The sequence below is a fragment of the Carcharhinus amblyrhynchos genome, chromosome 6 (assembly GCF_965287045.1).
Source record: "Carcharhinus amblyrhynchos chromosome 6, sCarAmb.v2.hapA, whole genome shotgun sequence".
Classification (NCBI taxonomy): Eukaryota; Metazoa; Chordata; class Chondrichthyes; order Carcharhiniformes; family Carcharhinidae; genus Carcharhinus; species Carcharhinus amblyrhynchos.
In genome coordinates this window covers 74503339-74521390 of record NC_137329.1, presented here as the reverse complement: position 1 = coordinate 74521390, position 18052 = coordinate 74503339, and the positions used below count along the sequence as shown (strand labels likewise).

At 45.4% G+C, this 18052-nt stretch overlaps 1 protein-coding gene across 5 annotated transcripts in view; it reads right to left on the bottom strand.

The window, feature by feature from the left end:
• The window catches only part of LOC145344009 (DENN domain-containing protein 5B), a 279289-nt gene that overhangs the window by 155460 nt on the left and 105777 nt on the right, over window positions 1-18052 (bottom strand). For 3 of the 5 annotated variants that reach the window (XM_080190662.1, XM_080190663.1, XM_080190664.1), the window contains exons 2-3: window positions 13732-13803; window positions 11840-11949 (exon numbers count right to left, since the gene is read on the bottom strand). In XM_080190662.1, the coding sequence (XP_080046788.1) occupies window positions 11840-11949; window positions 13732-13803 (182 nt within the window). The remainder of the gene's footprint in view (window positions 1-11839; window positions 11950-13731; window positions 13804-18052) is intronic. The other 2 variants (XM_080190665.1, XM_080190666.1) reach the window with 1 other exon arrangement.

Genomic DNA, 18052 nt, shown 5'->3' with positions numbered 1-18052 from the left:
CTAAGGGCCTCTCTGCCTCGGCTCCTCTGCCTCGGTTCAGGGGGCTCCTCGCCATGTTGTAGGCCTGTGCAACAACTGGTTAGTTGCCATGGAGCTCTCAAACTTTTAAAAGGATGAGAACCTGTCTCCAAGAGATGCTGGCTGATTAAAGATAGTCGGAAGCTCCTCTGTTTCAGCTGTGGCACCAGCTGAGAGGGTGTGGCGATGGACACCACCCTCGCAACAAGGGCAGTGAGGCCTGGGGTCTGCAGGGCTGGAGGTGGGTCAGTAGGGAGGGTCACGGGGTTCATGATGGCAGGGGATAGTGTTCCTAAAGGGGCAGCCATTGCTGCTGGGTTGCCCTCCATGGGTCAGAATGCCCGATTTGCTGATAAAATACCAGTTGTCTTAATTGGCCACTTAAGTAGCTCAATTTGCCTCTGGACAGATTGGCTATCCTCCAGTTCCTCTACCACTGGTAAAAGGTCTCAGTGGCGAGAAGGAATCAACACTCCATCCCTTCTGCCTTCCATTATCATTTTGCAAACCTGCCCATCTGCCAGTCTATCCCTTGAAAACTGGCAAAATCCAGTACGGTAGCTTTAAAATCCTTTGCCAATTCTCTCATTATCTCTCTAACCATTCAATGTTTTTCTAGCTCTTTGTCCCAACCTGCGCCCTCTGTCCTTCCAGTTCTGGTGCTTGTGTACCTACTCCCTTTCCTTATACTGAGATGACCAGAATTAAGGGTATCCCATGACACAGGACTGAGAACTACGATGTCACTTCCTTGTAGATGGGGTGTGACACTGGAACGTAGAACATAGAACATTACAGCGCAGAACAGGCCCTTCGGCCCACGATGTTGCGCCGACCAGTTAAAAAAACAATGACCCTCTAACCTAAACCAAACCCTTTCCATCCATAAACCTATCCACGGATCTCTTAAACGCCCCCAAACTAGGTGCATTTACAACTGCAGCAGGCAGGGCATTCCAATCCCTCACCACCCTCTGGGTAAAGAACCTACCCCTGCCATCCGTCCTATAACTACCACCCCTTAATTTAAAGCTATGCCCCCTCGTGCTAGCTTTCTCCATCTGAGGAAAAAGGCTATCACTGTCCACCCTATCTAAACCTCTAATCATCTTATATGTTTCAATAAGGTCCCCTCGTAGCCGCCTTCTTTCTAACGAAAACAACCTCAAATCCCTCAGTCTCTCCTCATAGGACCTCCCCTCCATACCAGGCAACATCCTGGTAAACCTCCTCTGCACCCTCTCCAAAGCCTCCACATCCTTCCTATAATGTGGGGACCAGAACTGCACACAATACTCCAAGTGCGGCCGCACCAGAGTTTTGTACAGTTGCAACATGACGCCGCGGCTCCTAAATTCAATCCCCCTACCAATAAACGCCAAGACACCGTATGCCTTCCTAACAACCCTATCTACTTGATTCCCAACTTTCAGGGATCTATGTACACATACACCTAGATCCCTCTGTTCATCCACACTATTCAGAGTCCTACAGTTAGCCCTATACTCTACACATCCGTTATTCCTGCCAAAGTGAATTACCTCACACTTTTCCGCATTAAACCCCATCCTCCACCTCTCGGCCCAGCTCTGCAACTTGTCCAAGTCTCCCTGTAGACTAAGACACCCTTCCTCACTATCTACCACACCTCCGACTTTGGTGTCATCAGCAAATTTACTAATCCACCTAACTATACCCTCATCCAGATAATTTATAAAAATTACAAACAGCAGTGGCCCCAAAACAGATCCCTGAGGCACACCACTCGTAACTGAACTCCATGTCGAATACTTACCATCAACCACCACCCTCTGTCTCCTATCCGCCAGCCAATTCCTAATCCAATTTCCTAGATCACCCTCAATCCCATACATCTGCAATTTCTGCAGAAGCCTTCCATGGTGAACCTTATCAAACGCCTTACTAAAGTCCATATATACCACGTCAACTGCCTTACCCCCATCCACCTCTTTGGTCACTTTCTCAAAAAACTCAATAAGGTTAGTAAGGCACGACCTACCCTCCACAAAACCATGCTGACTATCTTTAATCAATTCATTACTCTCCGAATAACTATAAATCCTATCCCTAATAATTTTTTCTAAAACCTTGCCCACAACAGAAGTAAGACTCACCGGTCTATAATTCCCGGGGAAGTCTCTGTTCCCCTTCTTAAACAATGGGACAACATTCGCTAACCTCCAATCTTCTGGCACTATACCGGTGACCAACAACGACCTGAAGATCAGAGCCAGAGGCTCTGCAATCACCTCCCTTGCCTCCCAGAGAATCCTAGGGTAAATCCCGTCTGGCCCAGGGGACTTATCTATTTTCAAACCCTCAAGAATATCTAGCACATCCTCCTTATCAACTGCAATACTGTCCAGTTCACAACCCTGTAACCCAGTGTTCTCCACAGCTACATTTATGTCCCCCTGCGTGAACACCGAAGAGAAATATTGGTTCAATGCCTCTCCAATCTCTTCCAGTTCCACACATAAATTCCCACTGCTGTCTCTAACTGGCCCTAATCTTGCCCTAACCAACCTTTTGTTCTTAACATATCTATAGAACGCCTTAGGATTCTCCTTAATCCTATCAGCCAAAGTCTTCTCATGTCCTCTTTTAGTCCTTCTTAACTCTCTCTTTAACTCCCTCCTAGCCAATCTAAAGCTTTCTAGTGCACTACCTGAGCCCTCAAGTCTCATCCGGACATAAGCCCCCTATTTCTTTTTAACCAGCGAATCAACTTTCCTAGTGCACCACGGTTCCCTAGCTCGACCAATTCCTCCTTGCCTGACAGGGACATACATATCAAGGACTCGCAGTAGCTGCTCCTTGAAAAAACTCCACATTTCGGACGTTCCGAGACCCTGTAGTCTCCTAGTCCAACCTATGCTTCCTAATTCTCTCCTAATAGCCTCATAATTACCCTTCCCCCAGCTAAAACTACTGACCCAAGGTTCATGCCTATCCCTTTCCATCACTAAGGTGAACGTAACCGAATTGTGGTCACCATCACCAAAATGCATCCCAACTTCCAAGTCTAGTACCTGGTCTGGCTCATTTCCCAGCACCAAATCCAATATAGCCTCACCTCTAGTTGGCCTATCAGCATACTGAGTCAAGAAACCTTCCTGCACGCTTTGTACAAAAACTGACCCCTCTAATGAGCTAGAGCTATAACTATTCCAATCAATATTAGTAAAGTTAAAGTCCCCCATAACAATTACCCTATTACTTTCACTCCTATCCCAAATCGTCTCCGCAATCCTTTCCTCAACCTCTCTAGAACTTTTAGGAGGTCTATAAAAGACTCCCAACAGGGTGACCTCTCCTCTCCTATTTCTAACCCCAGCTCATACTACCTCAACAGACAAGTCCTCATCAAACTTCCTCTCTGACACCGTGATACAATCCTTGACTAATAATGCTACCCCTCCCCCCCTTCTACCTCCTTCTCTACTCCTACTGAAGCATTTGAACCCTGGAACCTGCAACAACCATTCCTGACCCTGCTCTATCCATGTCTCTGAAATGGCCACAACATCAATGTCCCAGGTACTGATCCATGCTGCAAGTTCATCCACTTTATTGCGAATACTCCTCGCATTAAAGTATACACATTTCAAACCCTGCTCCGCTTCACCCCCACGATGCCGTGCATTGCAGTCCCCATCTATGCCCCCCTCACTTTCACCCCCACTACTCAGGATCCCACCCCCCCCTCTGAATCAGTTTAAACCCCCCTGCATAGCCTTAGCAAATTTTCCCCCCAAGATATTGGTTCCCCCCCAGATATGGTCTGGAAAATCATTTTGGGTTTAACTATTCTATTGGAGGCTCTTTGTTGCAGTGTTGAACTGGGGAGAACAGTTCCTGCTTCTGAGTGGTCAACGTTCCCTGGCAATCATGGGAAGACATGATGTAGAGATGCCGGCGTTGGACTGGGGTAAACACAGTAAGAAGTCTCACAACACCAGGTTAACGTCCAACCAGTTTATTTGATGGTAATCTAACAAGCTTTCAGAAATGGTGTTCCTTCGGGTGTGTGGAAGGTTCTGATCACAAACAGGGCATATAAAGTCACACACAGTTTACAGAATACTGCTTAGAATGCAAGTCTTTACAGCTAATCTGCTATTCAAGTCTTAAAGGTGCAGACAATGCGAGTGGAGATAGCATTAGCATAGGTTAAAGAGATGTGTCTTGTCTCCAGACAGGACAGTAGGTGAGATTTTACAAGCCCAGGCAAGTCATGGGGGTTACAGACAGTGTGACATGAACCAAGATCCCGGTTGAGGCCGTCCTCATGTGTGCGGAACTTGGCTTTCAGTCTCTGCTCAGTGACTCTGCGCTGTTGTGTGTCGTGAAGGCCTCCTTGGAGAACGCTTACCTGAAGATACCCGTTCTCCGATCTTCTGGAATCAATTTTTTCTGAAGGGGAGCAAGTGTCGAGACTTCACCGGGAAATAAGTCCCCTGTGGTCAGGTACACGTGTTCAAATGACAGCACTGGACATCTGCAGGTTAAGTTCTGCCAAGTCCCTGTCCCGCTGTGCTTGCAGTCTAACCCAGTGATTTCATGGCCGGAATTTTAATGCCCCGCCCACCATAGGAATTGGAGCGGGCAAGTGGCGGACCATGGAAAGATCCGTTAACCTTGGGCGGGATTTTATGGTTTCGGGATGACTGAGGCCTTAAAATCCCACCCATGTGTCATTCAATCCTGCTCCTTTTGGTGGTTAGAATTCCTGAGCTGTACCAGCTCGTACAAAGATGTTGATCAGTGTTTGCTGATCTTCTAGTTTTAGCTTGCACGTACAATTGCTTTATCTCATAGAATCATAGAATCCCTGCAGCACAGGAGGCCATTCAACCCATCGACTCTGCACCAACTCTTCTATACATCATCTTATCCAGACCCTATCCCCATAGCCCCACTTATTTACCCCACTAATCCTCTTAACTTACACATCTTCGGACACTAAGTGGCAATTTAGCATTACCAATCCATCCAGCCTGCATATCTTAGGACTGTGGGAGGAAACCAGAGCATCCGGAGAAAACCCACACAGAACTTCACATCAACAGTCACCCCAGGCTGGAATCGAACCCGGGTCTCTGGAGCTGTGAGACAGTAGTGCTAACCATTGTGCCACCACGGCATCCATGGCATATCTCGTGGCTTATTATCGAACAGCTTAGAATTGCAGCCGAAACAGAGCACGATTGCCCCACTCTCTAAACGCCGTTCAGAGGTCTTAAATCATTGCTGCAAATATATTCTCACAGGTTTCCTTCTCCATGTAAAGCATAAATTTCATTTCAAGCAATCAACAGTCCTACAGTACAAGTCAGTTTGCCTGGCAGTTGAAAAAGATTGTCTGAACAGCAGTAAGGATAATTATGTGTTGAACTATGATTCATAAAACAATTTATAAATGTGTTCAAGTTTCAGTATGTTGAATAGTCACAGACAGCAGCCCTCTAGCTGTCAGGAAGATTCATTTTACTTCTAATTTTCTTTCAGAATCACACAAACTTATAGCACAGAAGGCAGTTATTCAGCCTATCGTGCCTATGCCAGCTCTTTGAAAGAACTATCCAATTAGCTCCACTCCTGCTGTTTCCACAGAGTCCCGAAGGTTAACCTTTGCAATTATTTATCTAAGGGGAGGCTGCCACAGAGTGGTATTGTCACTGGACTTGTATTCCAGAAACCCAGAATAATGCTCCAGGAACTTGGGTTCGAATCCCACCATGGCAGATGGTGAAATTTGAATTCAATAAAAAACTGGAATTAAAAGTGACCATGAAACCAGAGTTGATTGTGGTAAAGTTCACAAATGTTGTTTAGGGAAGGAAATCTGCCACTTGTCTACATGTGACTCCAGACCACAGCAACATGGTTGATTCTAGTGGTCCTCGGAGATGGACACATCCATGAATGAAGGAAAAGGTAATTCTCTTTTGAAAGCTACTATGCTTCCACCACGCTTCCATGCAGTGCATTCCAAACCTTAACAATTCACTGCATCAAAACATTCCTTATAATCTCACCCTTGAGCTTTTTGCCAACCGTCTTAAACCTGCCCTGTGATTATCAATGTCCCTTTCAATTGCAACACTTTTTGTATACTTACTTTATCAAAATCCTCCTAATTTTAAGCTGTTTTCCTGTGGCTATTTCACAAATTTTTCTCCATTCCCTCTCTTCTCTCCTCAAGGACTTGGCTCCTGGCTGGGTTCATGTTCCAAATGCACTGGTTACTAAGCCAACCAGGATGCCGTTCAATAAATGCAAGCTTCAATAGCCATTCAAATAGTACATTTTGTCGACGGTTCACGCTGCTGCTACTTTGCATTGATGATGGATGGATTGAATGTTTGTGAAAGGGTGACAATCAAATGGGTTGCTTTGACTGAAGGGTGTCAAGCTTCTACAGTGTTATTGGAGTGACATCATCCGGGCAAGTGAAGCCTATTAAATCGCACTCCTGACTTGCACCTTGTAGATGATGGACAGGATTTGGGGAGTCAGGAGGTGAGTTACTGGCAGTATTCCTGGTCTCTGGCAGCTCTTGTAGCCACAGTATTTATGTGGCTAGTTCAGTTCAATATCTGGTCAATGGTAATCCCTAGGACATTAATAGTGGGGGATTCAGGATGGTAATGCTACTGAATGTCAAGTTGTGCTGGTTAGATCCTCTCTTGTTGGAGATGGTCATTGCCTAGCATTTGTGTGGTGTGACTGTCACTTGCCACTTATCAGCACAAGGCTGGATATTCACAGGCAGACAGAATTAATGCCCAGGGCTTGCTATACATGGACGTGGACTGTTTCAGTATCTGAGGAGTCATGATTGATACTGAACATTGTGCAATTATCAGCGAACATCCCCACTTTTGACCTCACGGAAAGAAGGTCATTGATGAAGCAACTGAAAGTGTTGGGCCTCGGACACTACCCTGAGGAACTTCTGCAGTGATGTCCTGGAGCCGAGATAATTGACATCCAGCCATTTTCCTTTTGCCGGGTACGATTTCAACCAGTGGAGGGATTCCCTCTACTGATTCCCATCAACTCCAATTTTACTAGACTCCTTGATACTACATTCAGTCAAATGTTGCTTGATGTCAATCTGATCTCACCTGTGGCACTCGGTCTATGTTTCAACCAAGGTTGTAATGAGGTCAGGAGCTGAATGACTCTGGCGGAACCCAAACTGAAAATCTGTGAATCCAATTCAATTTCTGGTCAATGATAACCCCCAGGATGTTGATAACCTCCAGTTGCCTGAACGAGTATGGTTCTAACAACTCAAAATGTTTGACACAACCTGGGACAAAGTAGCCCACATGATCAGCACCCTATCACCATCAACACACAGTAGCAACTGTAAGTCATCTACAAGATGTACTACAATATTTCACCAAGGCTCCTTTGACACCAACTTCCAATTACAAGACCTCTACCATTTAGAAGGACATGCGGTGGCATGCCAGCACAGAGGTTTGCGCTGCTGCTTCACAGCTCCGAGGACCTGGGTTCGATTCCCAGCTTGGGTCACTGTTTGTATGGAGTTTGCACATTCTCCTCGTGTCTGCGTGGGTTTCCTCCGAGTGCTCCAGTTTCTTCCCACAGTCCAAAGATGTGCGGGTTAGGTTGATTGGCCATGCTAAAATTGCCTCTTAGTGTCCTGAGATGAGTAAGTTAGAGGGATTAGCAGGTAAATATGTAGGGATATGGGGGTAGGGCTTGGATGGGGTTGTGGTCAGTGCAGACTCAATGGGCCAAATGGCCTCTTTCTCCACTGTAGGATTTCTATGATTCTATGACATGGATGGCAAATTCATGGTAAGACCATATGGCAAATCCCCTTCAAGTCATTCACAACCCTGACTTGGAACTACATCACTATTCCTTCAATGTTGCTGGGTTAAAAATCCTGGAACTCCCTCCTCAACAGTACTGTGGGTGTACCTACATCACATGGACTGCAGCGGTTCAAGAAGGTAGCTTACCATCACTTTCTCAAGGGCAACTAAGGATGGACAATAAATGCTGACCTAGCCAGAGATGCCACATCCTATACAGGAACAAATTTTTTTAAAAAAGAATTAAATTTGGCATCAAGCCAACAAAGCAGGCATTGGTGGCCAAAGCTTAGCCAAAGATGTAGTCTGAATTTTCCTGCCCTGCCGAGGCAGGTTCCCCCATGGCAGATGTGGTGAACCATTTAAATGTCTGCTGACTTCAGCAGGACTGGAAAATCCCTCCCCTGGGAGGAGCTGGAAAATTCCAGGCACAGGTTCTAAGGTGGCTCCAAAAAGCAGTGAGGGAGGTAGAGGGAGACATTTAGAAAGGGATTCAGAGCTTACTGACTGGGGCAACCTTTTTTCTTACCCAAGGAGCCCTTTTAAAAAACAAATTGCCTAAAATAAAAGCTCTTGGGAGCCGCAAGACTAAAATTCAGCGCTCATGCACCAAATACTTGACAGATTGCAAAGTGTCTTTGGTAAAATGCAGTATTCACATAAATAGCCTCTTTCTGCAGTGTAGGATTCTATGATTCTACGAAAATACACGTATTGAATTGATGTCACAGTAGGAAATAAAACAGCATTAAAATAGATACAACTCTGAATTATCACTTTTTTCTTACCTTTCCTTACTGTAATTTTATCCCTAAAGTCATCTTTAAAACAAACTTCAATTTAAGGTGCGCCGAATTAAGATAATTTTTGTTACTCATGTAAAATGAAGCTGCTAATAGCACATCCAGGGTAATGTTTTATTTCAGAACAATAATGGTGATAGCTCCTCAAATCACGAATTGTTTTATAACCGCAGTGTAGCTGTACCACTCGAAAAGGTTTATTTAGAGCATGATAATGTTTTTCATTAAAATAATCATTTGAAACTACAAAGTGTAGCACGGCAATTAACCTTTAGTCCCCACAACAAAAACACAGCTCTTATTTTTCTTCACTTAATTTTGTTAGACTGTGTACATATTAACACAATACAAGTGGGAACTGCAAACATGATGTTCAGGTGCTACCGTGGCTCCGGAATGGCAGGTCACAGATCTCTGACCAGGGCAACAGAAGGCATGTCTACCAATAGGTGGAGCAGAGGATCAAGGTTGATGGACAAGAGGACAGACAGTTGGAGGTGCACAGAGTTCTCAGAGAGGTATAGGGCTGGAGAAGGTCATAGAGATAGGGAGGGATGAGTCCACAGTGGGGCAGGAGCATGAGGGTGTGAATTCTTAAATGGAGATGTTCAAGACAATGGGTTATTGAGCACAGGGATGATGAGTGAAGGGGACCTGAGGCAACAATGCAGGAAAGACCCAGGAACAAGTGGCCTGCTGCACAGGCAGAGCCTGCATGCAATTAGCATCCTCACATTGAGAAACCTTGGAGTTCAACTCCAAGGTATTTGATTTTGCTGAAACATACTACACTGTAACTTTTACAGTATGGGTGCAGAGTTAAAGGGGGTAGGCTTTTAACTCACTACCCAACTGAAATGAAAACTGAGCTTTTTTTTAAACTAACTTTGCACCCAATCTGAAACCACAGCTTTCACGCAAGATTGCAAATTGAAAACCTACCCCATAGACTCTTCAGCTGAAGAAATTGATGTATTTTGAATTCAACATTGGGCATAGTTTCACCATAAAGCTATTGGCTATTTACAAACAATAATGCTATTAAAGGGAAAGGTTAACCAAGAATCCACCCAACTTCTGCAAAGAGTAGGTAGCAGGTGATGTATCAATTATAATGGGATTGAATAGCCCTGCTGGGAGCAGATTAATGAGGAAGGAATCAACTTATTGCATGGTTATGAAAGATGGTTATGAATGTCATCGAAGTATCGAGTGAGTAGCTATGGTTCCTCTGCCCAAACTCAAACGAGCTTACATTCAGTGGGTAACCCTCACCACAATTCGTTTTGGAGTGAGGTCAGATTAAGAGCAGATTTCATGTGGTGTGGACCTGAACCTATTCACTTTTATGGACCCACTGTGCAGCCTGGGAGGCAGGGTTTGCGGCCTTCAAAAAGTGTACTGAAGCGACATTCATCGCATACAGCACCCAAACACACAAAAGAATTGCACCTAATGAGAATAAGCGATAATGAGAAATCCATCACAGTTAGAAAACCATCACCGGCCTCCACCTCCAGCGCTTATAAAGATGAACTGATCCCCTATATAGGCTTCACAGAGCTCTACACCATTTCCAAGACCGGTGGAATGAGTTCTTAATGACAGTTTCACTGTTTCCTTGCCTCACTAAACAGATGAGCTAGTGATAATTAACATTTAAAAAAAACTCAGGGGTACGGAATTAGTGCAAAAGCTAATTTTTACTTTTGCAACATTCCCAAAGGGTGTAAATGGGTATATTAGAACATTGTTCAGCGACAGTGTTTCACAATCATCATTAGACAAGTCCCTTTCCCTACACAGCAACAACCCCATTACTGGTGTTCAGAGCTGGTTATCCAGCTTTCTGTCTGGGATACTTAAGCCCAGCACAATTGCACGTGTGGGTCACCCTTCCTGAGTGAATCATATTTAGAAACTCTGTGAAACAGAATAATAGCACAAGAGATCCTGCATCAACTCGGTAAGGAGATTCCAACAGCGATCTAGCACTAGTCCACCGATGCCATGAGAACACCATCACCTGCAACTTCCCCTCCATGTGCACACCATCCTCACACGGACATGACCCTCTCGGTCCCATCAAATACACCCTTACACCCAGCAATGAGGGAATCAGTTAAAACTTTCAACGAAGAGAGGACTGGGGTGAGATGCTCCTTTGAAGAGTCTGTACAGGCTTGATGGGCCAAATAACCTCCTCCTTCACGATAGGGATTCTATGGATTATGGATTCAAACAGCAGTAAAGGTTGGGACATTGACTATATTCAATGCTAAGTTAAGACAGTTTGTTGATTTGACAAGGAGTCAAGGGTTACGGGGGAATGCAGGAAAGTGGAGTTGAGGCCACAGTCAATTCAGCCATGCTTTAATTCACTGGTGGGGCAGGCTCGACCCTCTCGATAGCCTCCCCTGCTCTTAAATCTTATATCCTTAGGTTCACGTGTCCTCTCTCACTCTTGTGTGAATATTAACATTGACAGTGGTACCAAATGACACCCCCCTCCCTCACCCGCCGACACACTGTCGCCCCTCACCATCAACACCCCGCTCCTTCCCCCCCAACTCCCCCACCCCTCACCCGCGGACACTCCAGCCCCTCACGCACCGTCCCATCCCTCACCCACCAACACACGCCCGCCCCTCACCATCAACACCCTGCTCCTTCCCCCGAACTCCCCCACCCCTCACCCGCCGACACCTCAATCCCTTATCTACTAGGTCTGTGGAAATTCAATTATAAACATCTACAACTTACAAAAAACATAAATTTCTTGCTTTAGTATATTGCCTTTCACAATCTTAAGGTGAGCCAAAGAACTTTGCAGCGCATGAACAGTTTTTCAAGTGCAGTTATTGTCACAATGTAGGAAACACTGCAGCAAGTGGCCCACAGCAATGAGATATATGACCAGGTTGCCTATTTTAGGTCAAGCAATTTACAGTGTCCAGGTCAAATCAAGATGAAAGGATCAAGACCCACATTGTGTGACTGCAATGGGTAGAAGAGAGAATGAAAACTAGCTGGCTACATCACAGTTGTTGCCTTTGGAACTTTAGGAATCACCCACACGCTCGATCCATTGCATTGCCTCTGTAGGGTTGAAAAAGGACATTATAATTCACTACTCACCATGTTAACAGCATCCTGGTCAAAAGGATTATACTCCACATTCTGGGGATAGTGGGCTAACACTTTGGACTTGAATGTTCTCCTCAGTGGGCTCTGATCAAAGTTTTCCCCTATGAGATGGAAATAGAGAATTGAATTACACAGTCATCACCGGGACATTTCAACACATCATGGACAGCTCTCCAACTGGCTGCTGAAAGGTAGAAAAACATTGTTTACCAACTTACCTCATTGCACAAACAGCTTTCTTTAGATTTTAAAAAAGGGTTCTCCTACTTAATGAATCCTTCAAGTCATGCAGCACCACTCAGAAAGGTCCATTACATGCCCTGCTGCGGGTCTCGGTGTATGCAGACATCATGTCATCTGATGGCTGAGCAACACAGGACAGGGCAGACATGGCAGGACACGGGGCAGACAGGGCAGGACACGGGGCAGACAGGGCAGGACACGAGGCAGACAAGGCAGGACAAGGGGCAGACAGGGCAGGACAAGGGGCAGACAGGGCAGGACACAGATGAAGAAGAGTAAGAGGAAGCTTGTGTGGAGCATAAGCACTGGCATAGGCCGGATGGGCTGAATGGCCTGCTTCTGTGGTGCAGATATCAATCAAAAAGGATCCATGCAAACAGCCACATGTTGCAATGTTGTGAGAGGGACATCCTTATAAACCATTCATTGCAGCTTTGTGTTCCAGCAACATGGATTTCAACTCATTCTCCTGCAGCCCAAAATTCCACCGACTGGTCTCAGACAGGGCAGCATTTGTACTGCTGCAACTGGGGTCAGTGCTTCTGGCAGCAGATTAGGAGGTGGTGGTTGGAGGAAGTGAACAGAATGATAATGAGATTGGATTGCACCATCCCTTACTGATAAACGAACATTGGTGCATGCTGGGGAAGGATTGGAAGTTGTGGGTGAGGCACGTCACAGTTGAATATCTCAGCAATGCTCCCTGTGCTGGCTCATACTGAACAACTAGCTACTGGGGTGAAAAACCAGCAGCCTGCTAGATGCCCAGGAAGCTGTAAACGTCACTAGACACACAATTCAGTACCTTGGGTAGAGGAGATTAAAGAACATGAAACTCTTCCTGATGAATCAACAACACTTACAGAATATTTCAATATCACTGCAGATTCAGGAAGGCATTTATCACAACGTTAAAAATTACCTAGAAATACTTTGCCAACAGTTGAAAGGAGTTTCGAGTTCAATTGTGTTTCTCATCCAAATTGGAACTTGCCAGGATATTACAAGTTAGAATTTATGTTTGGCAGGAACAGCCTAATTAACGGTTAACAAGACTCATCAGTTGGGTTAATGGATGTGCAACAAGACGTGACATTCCTATTGCGGTTGCAGAGGGTCAAAGGGTCTCCTCCTCTTAACTGTTGTTGGCAGTAATCTTGAAGCAAATACACTGGAAACACAATCACTGGTTCACCATCAAGTCAACAGAAACCCACAACCACGGGAAAGCAATGCAGGCAATGCAGAGAGCACCTAGAAAAGAGGCCCATCACCAACCACCAGCAAGCCAACAGAAAACATTAACCCTCACCTTTTACTAAAGCCAGCGAAAATCTTTTCATAGATTATCCAGGAGTGATGAGGATTATTTGAAGGAAAGCAGGAAGGGATAAGTGGAGGATCATTAGTTTGATTGCGCTATCCTAGTTTAGAGAGCGGATAACAGTCTACAGTTGCTAGGAGACGGCTCTGCCAATCAACGGCAGCTGCATCCCACTCAAACCCATAATCCTGATCATCTAGGTATGATGGGTCAGCTGGGATTCCAGCAAAGTTTCCCAAATTAGGTAAAGCGAAGGGTGATACACTCGGAGAGGAAACAGAAGAGGTGAGAGATCTAGCGGTTTCCCACTGTTTACCTGAAGCTTTGTTTGGACATGGATTATCTTGGCTCCTGCCATACCGCTGTGCTTCTAGCCACTGGCATAGTGCTACACAACACAAATAAAAGAGACAAAATGGTGGGTAAAAATAAATTCAAAAGGAAGAAAAACCTGCTTCCAAAGGACAGTTAAGAACATGTAATTGTTAAGAAAGGTGCCATAGCTGTACTGAAACCTGTTTTAAAACACTCGAACAAAAGCATAATACAAAGGCAGAAGCAGGAGAGTGGCCACTCGGCCCAAAGCCATTCTGACCAGAGTTAATCCATACTTATGGCATTGGAGTGTCCTCACACTACTCCGTGCTGTCCCCTGCTTTAAGAATGATAATTTCCTTCCTCTAGCTCACAATGAAAACAAACTAAGCAGTGCTAATAATCCCTTTTTATGTGAGATCCAGTTTCGTTGTGACAAATACCAACTAATTGTGGATCAAAGTTTTCCTGCTGTGGGTTTCGCAGGTTCATTATTCTACTGCCGCTGGCAGGTATGGGCAGAGGATAGCTGATTTTTTTAAACTTCCAACCTTCCTTTCTATTGATTGGATAACATTTACTCCAAGAAAAATTGTTACCGATGGACATCTTATGAGTTTTTTTAATTCATTCACAGGATGTGGGCGTCACTCATTAGCCCAGTATTTATTGCCTACCATGAGTTGCCATTCAGAAAGTAGTGATGAGCTGCCTTCTTGAACCGCTACTGTCTCTGAGTGTAGGTACACCCACAGTGCTGCAAGAGAGGGAGTTCCAGGATTTTGACCCAGTGACAGTGAAGGAATGACAATATATTTCCAAGCCAGGGTGATGAGTGACTTGGAGGGAAACCACTAGGTGAATGTTCCCAGGTATTTGTTGCTCTTGTCCTTCTAGATGTTAGTGGTTGTGGGTTTGGAAGCTTCTGCCCAATGAATCTTGGTGAGTTCCTGCAGTTCAACTTGTTAATGGTACACACGACTGCAACTGTGTGTCAGTGGTGGAGGGATTGAATGTTTACGGAAGGGGTAACGATTAAATGGGCTGCTTCATCCTGCATGATATTGAGCTTCTTTCGAGTTCTTGGAGTTGCCCTCATCCAGGGAAGTGGAGAGTATTCCATCACACTCCTGACTTGTGTCTTGCAGATGATGGACAGTCTTTGGGGAATCAGGAGGTGAGTTACTCACTGCAGGATTCCTAGCCTCTGACCTGTTTCATAGCCACAGTATTTATTTGGCTAGTGCAGTTCAGTTTCTGCTCAATGGTAACCCCCAGGATGTTGCTAGGGGAGGATGGTATTGAATGTCAAGGGGCGAAGGTTAAATCCTGTCTTGCTGGAGATGGTCATTGTCTGGCATTTGCATAGCATGAATGTTACTTGCCACATGTCAGCTCAAACCTGGATATTCAGAGGCAGACAGAATCAATGCCTAGGGCTGCTGCATTTGGACATGAACTGCTTCACTATCTGAGGCATCATGAATGATACTGAACATTGTGCATTCATCAGTGAACGTTTCCACTTCTGACCTTATGTTGGAAAGAAGGTCATTGATGAAACAGCTGAAGATGGTTGTGCCAAGGATACTCCCCTGAGGAACTCCTGCAGTGATGTCTTAAAGCTGAGATGACTGACCTCCAACCACCACAACCATCTTCCTTTGTGCCAGGTATGACTCCAACCAGCAGAGGGTTTTTTCTCCGATTCCCATTGCTAGGGTTCCTTCATAGAATCCCATAGAATCTCTGCAGTTTAGAGGAGGCCATTCAACCCATCAAATCTGCACTGACTCACTGACAGAGCATCGTATCCAGAGCCACCACCCTATTCCCGTAACCCCACACATTTACCATGGTTAATCTACACATCTTGGGACGCTAAGGGGCAGTTTAACATGGCCAGTCCACCTAACCTGCACATCATTGGACTGTGGGAGGAAACCAGAGCACCTGGAGGAAACCCATGCAGACATGGGGAGAATGTGTAAACTCCACACTGACAATCATCCAAGGCTGGAATCAAACCCAGGTTCCTGGAGCGGTGAAGCAGCAGTGCTAACCACTGTGCCAGCCTGCTGACCTATCATAACTTTCATACACAAATCCACTGTGTCACCTTGATGCCATACTTGGTCAAATACCACCTTGATGTCACTCTCACCTGACCTCTAGAGTTCAGCTTTTTTGTTTGTGTTTCAACCAAGGCTGTAATGAGGTTAGGAGCTGAGTGAGCCTGGAGGAACCCAAACTTAGCATTTGCTGAGTAAGTGCCGTTTGATAGCGTTGTTGATAATTCTTTCCATTATTTTACTGACGATTGAGAGTAGATTGATTGGGTGGTAATTGACGAGGTTGGAATGGTCCTGTTTCTTGTGAACAGAACATATCGGGGCAATTTTCCACATTGCCAGGCAGATGTCAGTGCTGTAGCTGTATTGGGATAGCCTGGCTAGGGGTGTGGCAAGTTCTTCAATACTTTTGCAGGAATACTATCAGGGCCCATAGCCTTCAAAGTATCCAGTGCCCTTTATTGGTATCATGTGGAATTAATTGAATTGGCTAAAGACTGACATCTGTGATGCTCTGGAGGAGGCGAGGATGGATTATCCACTTGGCATTTTTGGCTGAATTCTGAAAATGCTTCAAAATTGACTTTTGCACTGAGGTGCTGGATTCCCCTGTCATTGAGGATGGGGATGGAGATGTTTGTGGGGCTTCCACCTCCAGTGAATTGTTTCATTGTCCACCATCATTCACGGCTGGATGTGGCAGGACTGCAGAGCTTAGATCTGATCTGTTGGTTGTGGGATCACTTAGCTCGGTCTATTACTTGCTCCACATGCTGTTTGGCATGCAAATTGTTTTGTGTGGTAGCTTCACCAGGTTGTCATTTTTATATATGCTTGGTACCGCTCCTGGCATGCCCTTCTGCACTCTCCATTGAACCAGGGTTGAGCCCCTGGCTTGGCAGTAATGGTTAAGTGAGGGATATGCCAGGACATGAGGTTACAGATTGTGCTCCAATACCATTCTGCTGCTGCTGCGGACTCACGATGCCTCATGGATGCTCAGTATTGAGCTATCAGATCTGTTCAAAGTCTATCCCAATTAGCACGAGAGTGGCACACAACACAATGGAAGGCATCCTCAGTGTGAAGAAGGGACTTGTCTCCACAAGGACTGTGCGGTGGCCACTCTAACTGATACTGTCATGAACATATGCAACTGCAGCAGGACAGTCTGTGAGGATGAGGTCAAATTTATATTTCCCTCACCATCTGCCGCACTCCCAATCTAGCAGCTCTGTCCTATATGTTCACCTGGGTCGCTGGTGCTGTAAGGCAGCGGTGCTAACCACTGTGCCACCGTGCTGCCCATGGCCCAAAAAGGAGTTTTCTTTGCTCATGTTTGACCTGGTGCCATGGGATTTCAGAGGATCCAGAGTCAATGTTGAGGAGTCCCAGGGCAACTCCCTCCCAACTGTGTTCAACTGTGTCACCACCTCTGCTGGGTCTGTCCTGGTGGTGAGAGAGGACATAGCCAGGAATGGTAGTGGCAGTGTCTGGGACATTATCTGTAATGTATGATTCCATGAGAATGACTAGGTCAGGGTGTTGCTTGACTAGTCTGTGAGACTGCTCTCTCAATTATGGCACTGGCCCCCAGATGTTATAAAGGAGGATGTTGCTGGATCAACAGGGATGGGCCTGCCATTGTTGTTTCCAGTGCAGGTTGATGCCGAGTCGTCCGTCTGGTCTCATTTCTTCCTGTAGACCTCGTAGCAGTTGAATACAACTGAGTGGATTGCTAGACCATTTCAGAGGGCACTTACGAGTCAATCACATTAGATATACCGTGTTAGACACATCATACTTTGTTTGCTGCCCCCTTCATTCCAAGCTATGGTCAAGGTATGCTCCCCCCAGTAACTGTAATCCAGACCACGTCTGTCACATTTCCTAGCTTCGGGAGCCACTTTACATAAATAAAAGTTAAAAATAAAACTGACAGACTTGTGATAAAAAGGATGTTCATTACTTAGAAATCTGGATAAACATTAAAGCAAGGTTAACAAGGGCCCATCTCCTTCAATGTTCTTTTGAGAATCGGTCAGAAATAAGATCAGTTTTCTGATCAAAAACCTTCACATTACTGGCAGACTCTTGCTCAGTGACCACCTTTGTGCAGCCTCTGACCTCGCCAACCTCTCTCTTTTCCAGACACATTTCTTGTTTCTCACACAACGACACTGAGCATTCCTTTCTAACCTAACACCCTGCCTTCTTCTTGTAACCTCGATCTACAGTTGCTAGGAGACA